General features: G+C 33.0%; 1 protein-coding gene across 1 annotated transcript; it reads left to right on the top strand.

Annotated features, from left to right (window-relative positions):
• The first annotated feature begins 182 nt into the window (after positions 1 to 182).
• On the top strand, positions 183 to 4,642 carry LOC105673754 (uncharacterized). The gene is made up of 11 exons (XM_012369605.2): positions 183 to 415; positions 937 to 1,100; positions 1,243 to 1,625; positions 1,823 to 1,979; positions 2,062 to 2,298; positions 2,511 to 2,640; positions 2,714 to 3,098; positions 3,252 to 3,364; positions 3,524 to 3,691; positions 3,895 to 4,026; positions 4,273 to 4,642. The coding sequence occupies exons 1-11, from the start codon at positions 330 to 332 to the stop codon at positions 4,502 to 4,504; spliced, it is 2,187 nt and encodes a 728-aa protein (XP_012225028.1). The 5' UTR covers positions 183 to 329; the 3' UTR covers positions 4,505 to 4,642.
• Positions 4,643 to 8,135: the final 3,493 nt, after the last annotated feature.

The following is an 8,135-nucleotide window of genomic DNA, read 5'->3' as shown; positions in this document are numbered from 1 at the left end:
TCACATCTTTGTTGCTGCCGAGACGGCGCCAGTGCACTGATCGATACCTAACCTCAAAGCGCGACATCGCGCAACACAATAGTCTTGTAAAGACCTCTATTGATGTTACTCGGTAACTACACTCTGTTTTTGGAGAAACTACGAATCGTAGCCAATGATGTCAGATTTGAGACGCAATACAAGTGAATACAAGCAGCATGAGGAAGGAAATACCGCACACATGCACAAGTGCATGTAATCGTAGCGGTTTTTAGGTTAAGTAATTTTCTTTGATTGAGGTATACGATGAGTTTTTGAGATTGATAAAAAAGAATATTTTTACGTATAAAATGGCAGTATCTTTTTGTGGAAGAAGAATCATTTCAACCCAACGAAATTTTCTGAAAATTCCAAAGCGACATGGATATATAGTCTTGTAAGTCCATCTTTATTATTATGTATAGGTTAAGCTTAAAATTCACATTTTTTACAATTTTTATATTTTTGATTATTGTACGTTTCTTCACGCAGTATTTTGTATGCGTAATTTATACGACATTTTTTATATGTTTTTACACGGATTCTGTATTCTGATTATACATTTGTTTTGTTTAGAGTCCAAACTTAATACATGCTTTTATATTTGAATTGTATATTATTTTGTTATTTACTTAATATTTATATATTATACACAATATATGTCATAATATGTTAATGCATATTTAGTATAGAAATATATTTGTAACTAATATTTGCATTATTATATAAATATATTGATTCTCTTAATAAAATTATTCAAAGTATAATTATTTTGTACATTTCTTATTCTTTTTTATTTTTTATATATTTTCCAGTATTTGCTTGATTTTATTAGATAGTTTTTAATGAATTTGTCATTTGTTTTTATATATGTTTTTACATTTTTATATATCTTACATAATTTTGTTTTATGTCAAGACTTCCAGAAATAGGCGAAGAATCAACAGAGAAAAATCCTTTGTTGAAAGACGATAACTTGCCAGAATTTAACACATTTACAATTGAAAAATGTATAGCAGCTATTGGAAGACAAACTGTAGATTTAGAGGAGAAAATAAAGAATCTAGAAAGAGAGTTAGAAAGTAGGTATAAAATGTCAAACTGAAAATAGAGTATAATTTGTTAAAAATTAGAATTAAAGAATATTTTACTGAGAATATTATTTAAACAAAATTCATCTTTTTTATATCCTATTGCAATATTAATTTTCATAATTTCTTGCAGCAAAAAAGAATTTAGATGTTCTTAACGATTGGCTGCATCCAATTGAGGAAACATATCTTCCTCTAGAGACTACTTGGGGTATTGCTAAGACCTTGTACTTCAGCAATCAGAGTTTAATGCCAACAAAATATTACATGAGCATTCATGAACGTGCCACAAGAGCTATTGCTAGCAAATTCGGCAGTGCGCCTCTCTTCAGAGCATGCAAGGAAGCCCTAGATAATGACATTAAACTGACACATTTGCAGAAGAGATTGCTGACAAAATACGTGCTAGAGGGAACCTTGAATGGTTTACATTTGCAGGAGAAGGAATTAGAGAAATACATGGATGACTTGAACGTCATCTTACTGAAAATCAAAGAGTACAAGTCCAAATACGAGGTTTGTCATACGATCTAAGATAGATTTATAATTATCATGATAAATGTTAAAGATTCTTTTTTTTATTTCATCGTAAAAAAAGAAATATTGCTATCAATATTCTATTTTTTTCATTACCTAGCGCATTGATTTTTTATTTACGATTTGTACATACATCTTAGAAAAAATATTGTAGCTGATTTGAATTGTACTTTCAGGGTTCCACACGCGTTTATAATATGACAATACAAAGCAAAGAAGTTATAGAAGATTTTCCAAAAGACTTTCTTAAGTCTATCGCAGCTGATCCCAGGCAACCCTATGCAGGTCCTTGGACAATCAATTTAAAGCCATACATCCTGACACCATTCATGGGTACGCATTCTCTATATTTCTATTAAAAACTTACATATTACATATTAATATAAAAAAATTCTACTTGTTTGATTTATATCAGAGTATTGTCCTGATCGCGAACTAAGGGCGGCGGTCTGGGACGCTGACGTTACTCGGTGCTCTATTTACCAGGAAAGATCCGTTCAAGCTAGTGTGACATTGGAAGAACTTCGGTCCAAGAGGATCGAGCAGGCGCAACGTCTGGGATACAAGAATTTCGCAGAAATGAGCATGGAGACAAAAATGGCCGGCAATCTGGAGAATCTAATGAATATGCTGGAAACTCTTCGAAGCACTGGTAATCATTTAATTTATAATATGAGAAAATAAGTTAGTACAGCATTTGTGATAACTGATTCGTTAAACAAAATAATTAGAAATCACACACAGACATACCATTAATTTAGTCAAATTATTATGCAGTTTTATTAATGCTATATAATATTAATAATAGATTTATTATTGATGACATTAATCGATTAATTAATAAAATGTAATGTTCCTTTAAAGCGCTACCTGCTCAGGAACAGGAGATTGCAAGTTTAACTGAGTTCGCAAAGGAAAGAGGCTTTGATGGTGATAAACTAAGAATATGGGATGTACCGTATTGGGGCAGGAAACAATGTCGCAGCATATACAAGTAAATTAAACTTAGCGTAGATTTAAAACTGTATCTAAATCAACGAAGCTCATTCAACTTTACACTTGCTCAGCTGCGACGAGAGCGAGTGGAGATCTTACTTCCCTCTGCCGACCGTTTTGTCAGGCCTCTTCGAGCACATCGAGACGCTCTTCAACGTGAAGATCGTCGAAAGCAAGAAGGCGGACATCTGGCATAGGGACGTCCGATTTTTTGACATATTTGACCTAAACGGATCTAGCGCAGAACCCATCGCAAACTTTTATCTGGACCCGTACGCCAGGGACTCAGAGAAGTTCCGCAAAGAGCAGAACTCCGGCTGGGTGTCCACCATCAAGAGCAAGAGCAAAATCGACAACAGCACTCCGTTGATCGCTTTGATCTTTAACTTCCCGCCGCCGGTGGGCGACAAACCTTCTCTGCTCTCGTTCAAAGACGTTCAGATTCTTTTCCAGAAGGTAGTGGACTTTGTGCCATATTAGATTTTATTAAATTATCGATTAGTATCAGATAATAGATCTATTTGTAATATTATACAATAATATACATTAAAAGTTATATGTTATATTATTAAAAGTGATGAAATTATCTCTTTTGATGTCTGCGCGCAGTTCGGACACGCCTTGCAAAATTTACTCACCACAGTCGAATACTCGGATGTCGGTGGGCTGTCGTTCGTGGAGTGGGATGCGGTGTTCATCTGCGACTTCTTCATGGAGAATTGGTACAATATGAAGTTATAACATTTTTATTCCACTCACTCGATTGCTTATTTTGCGTTTCTAGCATATTTTGATTACAATTGTTTTGTAATATTTAATCGCCTTTAATAAAAACTAATATATGAAATGTGATTAATAATTTAGATATGTTTGATCGACAGGTTATACGAGCCATTTGTGTTGCAAAAGATTTCCCAACACTATGAAACGAAACAGCCATTGTCTGCGGAGACTATGGAGAGCATTAAAAAGATGAGGTCACATTTGGCTGGCTACAAGTTGTGTAAAGAGCTTTATCTGTCACATTTGGATCTGGAGCTGCATTCCAGGTCAGTATCAAATTTTTAATTAAAAATTCTGAATTCTTAAATTATTTCAGAGAAACAATTTAATTAATTGAATAACTCCAGTTATGTCTTAATACTTAAAAGACATAAAATATCTGAATTTTCGCGCAACATAATAATTTTCAATTCTGAAATAGTGTCATACTTTGTGCCATGTGTTATTTAATCACTGGAAAAATTTGCAGTAATACATTTTGGGTGCCGATGATGAAAAAACTGTGGCCGCAGTATTTTATGTTACCCCTTGAGAAAAGGGACGTTCACGTCTGTTCCTTTGAGGCCATATGGAGCGGCAATTGGGCGGCCGCATATTTCAGGTGCGTGGATCTTCGCAAATCCACTATTTGCGTAATCAAAAATTGTCAAATCGACTTTCCCGCGAGACAATAAGTTCATAATTTACTTCTAATTTTTAATTAGTTTAATTAAATGTCTTATCTCGATTCATGTGTTTTTTACTTACGCTATCTTTATTCAAATTATTATTAAAATACAAAATAGATTTATCTTTACTGAATATTTAATGATTATATTTATTTACCAAGTGAAAATGTCGATTGCAGCAAGATCTGGTCGCAGATGATTGCCGCCGATTTGTACACGGCGTTTCAAGAGATCCAATCCGATAACAAGTCGCACCAGAAGGAGATGGGCGCGAGATTCCGCAACACGTTCCTGTCCTTAGGCGGCAGTTATCCTGCCGCCGAGGTGTTTAGGAAATTTCGAGGAAGGGATCCAAGCCCGCAAGCATTGCTGGACAATCTCGAGTTAACGCAAACAAAGAAAGCCAAGTAACGCGATTGTGTGATCAAATGTCTTGCTATTTCTTAGCAGCACGAAACGTTAATAATAAATTTTGTATAGTTATCTCAAAGAGAGTTTAATTGATGTAAAGCCAATTATGCAATAAATTGTTACTTGTAAGATACTATACACATCCGAATTTTCTTACTTACGAATGTTATTTTTACCCACCTATATCCTTTATCACCAAAAATCTATATTTGAGTAAATTACTTTACTTATTTATGACTTGGTGAACACTTGAGATGATTCACACTTAATATTTTTGATGCGAATGTGACGTAACTTTTTTTCTGGTTAGAACTTAAATGGAAAGTTTTGCGTCATCGGTGCACGTGGCACGCAATGTGTTAATATTACTACTCGTATTTTATAAATAATCTATTACAATATAAAAGAATTACATTAAAGTTTAAAAAATCTTATTCAATAAAATAATATACACATATATACAGCAATAAAAAACCACCTTAGGAAACTGTTCGAGTATAAGCCGAGGATTCAAGTAATACAAGTCGCTAATTAATCAAACATCTTATCTCGTTTTCAATTGATTCTGGTGGCTTCGATTAGAATAATTTTACAACTCCTACGATTGTTAGTATTCATTTGAGATTTGGTACATTCAAAATTTAGAACGATTCAAGAAACAGACAAAGTTTCTTTAAAGTTCAAAGAGGTACATTTTTAAACACAATATGTAATAATTAAAGATTTCGAAATTCACATAATAAATAATTGTTGCATTCCATATAAATTTTATACCTGGAAAACTCTTTGAAATCGCTTTGAAATATGATAAGATAAGATAACAAAATCGATAAACTAGACAAATACGTTTCTAAAAAAGTGTTATCTGCTTTTCCTTTCCTTCTTTTACAGATATTTGCAATTTCCTGAATTATTCAGACCCAATTTACTTTTATAATTTCTACAAAATACTTATTGTGACAGTAGATTACGTATCTACTTATGTATATAAATAATTTATTAGTAAATTATTAGATAACGTTTTTTGGCTAAAAATATTATTTTATATTTATTAAAAATATTTGCATATAGTAAAGTGCAAGTTTAACATGTTCAAATATTTTTAATAAATATAATAACTTTTCTCGCCAAAAATATTATCCACTGTTAAAAACGAATATTTAATAATAAAAAAACGCAATTTTCAAACACGAGACCTTCAATATTTTATCCACACTCGCCTTACTCATTTTATACATAGGACGTACATAGAATGTCCTAATGTTTATTGGGAAACGAATATGGAAAAAGGAGAAAAAAACAGTATTCAAACACAAAACATTTTACCTTCTACATTTTAATCATTTACTTTACTCCGTTTAGCCATGCTTGCTGCTTACAATTAGTATTTACTTCTATCGCCTCGAAGGATTACATAAAACTTTTAATTATTTCTTTTAAACTACTGCATATCTTTCGAATCGACAAAGCTAAATGCTAAGTAGCGTGGCTAAACGGAGTAAAGTGAATGATTAAAATGTTGAAGGTGAAATGTTTTGTGTTTGAAAACTGTTTATTTTTCCTTTTTCCATATTCATTTGCCAATAAACATTAGAACATTCTATGTACGTCCTATGTATATACATATATGTATATTGTATATTATATATTGTATATGTATATACAAAGAATGTGAAAAGTATATAAAGCGCATATCCTATGTATGTGAAATAATTACCACATGTATGTACATAGGATGTCCATAGTACATACATAAGTATATTCCAAAGATATGCAGTGTACATTCGTGGTATATACATGGGGTGTATTCCGAGGATGTGCAATGCATGTTCGCAGTATGTACATAGGATATATTCCGAGGATGTGCAATACACATTCGTGGCATGTACGTGAGGTACATTCTATGTATGTACATAATATATACAGTACGTTTTTTAATAATAAACAATTTTTATTTATTCGGATATTTATCTACCCAATTTTTGAACAATTAGTTTATCTAAATTTCCTGTGTTGGAATTCAGATATTAAACTGATAGAAAAAGTTATTACATCTTCAAATTGAAGACTTCAATATTATTACCCGCCTTTTGCAAGTTTTATATAGTTTTCATGATTAAAACTTAATACTACTAACTAAATACGAGATAAATAGCGCCTAATGTGTCACATAACAGCAAGTGAACGAACTAATGACTGATTCTATGTATATCCATACGGTATCCTATGTATATCCATAAATGTATCTACATCAGCGTATATCGTAAGTTAGTACGTTACATGTATATACATGGAATGTACACGAGGTATATTCTATGTATATACAGGCAGCGATCTCGTTCGAATATACATTGTATGTATATCCATACGATATCCTATGTATATCCATAAATGTATCTACCTCAGCATATATCGTATGTATATAAGTTTGATGTATATACAGGGTGTCCCAAAGTTCGCGGCCCAACCGTCGTGTACAGATAGAGCGGGTCAAACTGAATAAGTAAGTCCTTTACCATTTTGCAAAATTTTCAATAATTAATTAGAAAATAATTAATAAAGATCCGCCAATCCGCGCAAGTATTCCCCGAGCGCCGAGCGCGCGGCGAGTAGGACCCACCCAGCATAGCATAATACAAGCGCTCGTGTGTAGTGTGCATAGCTAGCCAAAAGAGCGTCCCTCCCACCGCTCTGCCGCGCTTTGTATTATGCTATGCTGGGTGGGTCCTACTCGCCGCGCGCTCGGCGCTCGGGGAATACTTGCGCGGATTGGCGGATCTTTATTAATTATTTTCTAATTAATTATTGAAAATTTTGCAAAGTGGTAAAGGACTTACTTATTCAGTTTGACCCGCTCTATCTGTACACGACGGTTGGGCCGCGAACTTTGGGACACCCTGTATATGGAATGTACACGAGGTATATTCTATGTATATACAGGCAGCGATCTTGTTCGAATATACATTCTATGTATATCTATAAAATATCTTATGTATATCCACAAATGTATCTACATCAGCGTATATCATATGTATGTACATAGTATATACAGTACATTTTTTTCACATTATGGATATTTCATGTATATACATAGGATATCGAACGTTTACTGGGTTCTAACAATTAAGTACAATCAAGTAAATTATAAAATTATTAGCGCAAGCGCTTGTTTCGCCCGAACGGAAAGAGTCGATTTGAATAATTACGATGCATTTGATGCACCGTTACGTGGTTCTAAATTTGTCATAAGTCCGTATTGTTTCTGGATGGTGAAAGAGTTAGCTTAATACGAGTTGTTCGTCTTTGTGTCAACGTAAATGAAAAAAAGTCACCGCACCCTTGTTAGTGTCGACTATTGAATATGCAGCTATTTATTTTGCTCTCATAAATCTTATAATTGATGATTTTATGTGCGCAGACATCTCTGAGTTTCTTACAATTTTATTTTTTATCTTCCATCTTTTATAATTTTGTTTTTTAACTTGTTGGACGTCTTTGATAAAATTCTAAACATATATAAAAGCTGACGTCTTTAGACTTCTTTAAATTCATTATGTAACCGTAAAGAACGCAACCCTGAAAGAAATCTAAAAAAATGTCTTCGTAGAATTTTACCAAAAACGTCAAACAT

The sequence above is a fragment of the Linepithema humile genome, chromosome 8 (genome assembly GCF_040581485.1).
Source record: "Linepithema humile isolate Giens D197 chromosome 8, Lhum_UNIL_v1.0, whole genome shotgun sequence".
Taxonomy (NCBI): Eukaryota; Metazoa; Arthropoda; class Insecta; order Hymenoptera; family Formicidae; genus Linepithema; species Linepithema humile.
Note: the sequence above shows the minus strand (reverse complement) of the source record. Positions and strands in the feature narration are given on the sequence as shown.

Excerpts from the sequence above, each read along its gene's own strand:
- LOC105673754 (XM_012369605.2), top strand. The coding sequence starts at position 330 with ATGGCAGTATCTTTTTGTGGAAGAAGAATCATTTCAACCCAACGAAAT. Across the intron at positions 1,626-1,822 it reads AGTACAAGTCCAAATACGAG|GGTTCCACACGCGTTTATAA; the intron begins GTTTGTCATACG and ends TTGTACTTTCAG. Across the intron at positions 1,980-2,061 it reads CATCCTGACACCATTCATGG|AGTATTGTCCTGATCGCGAA; the intron begins GTACGCATTCTC and ends GATTTATATCAG.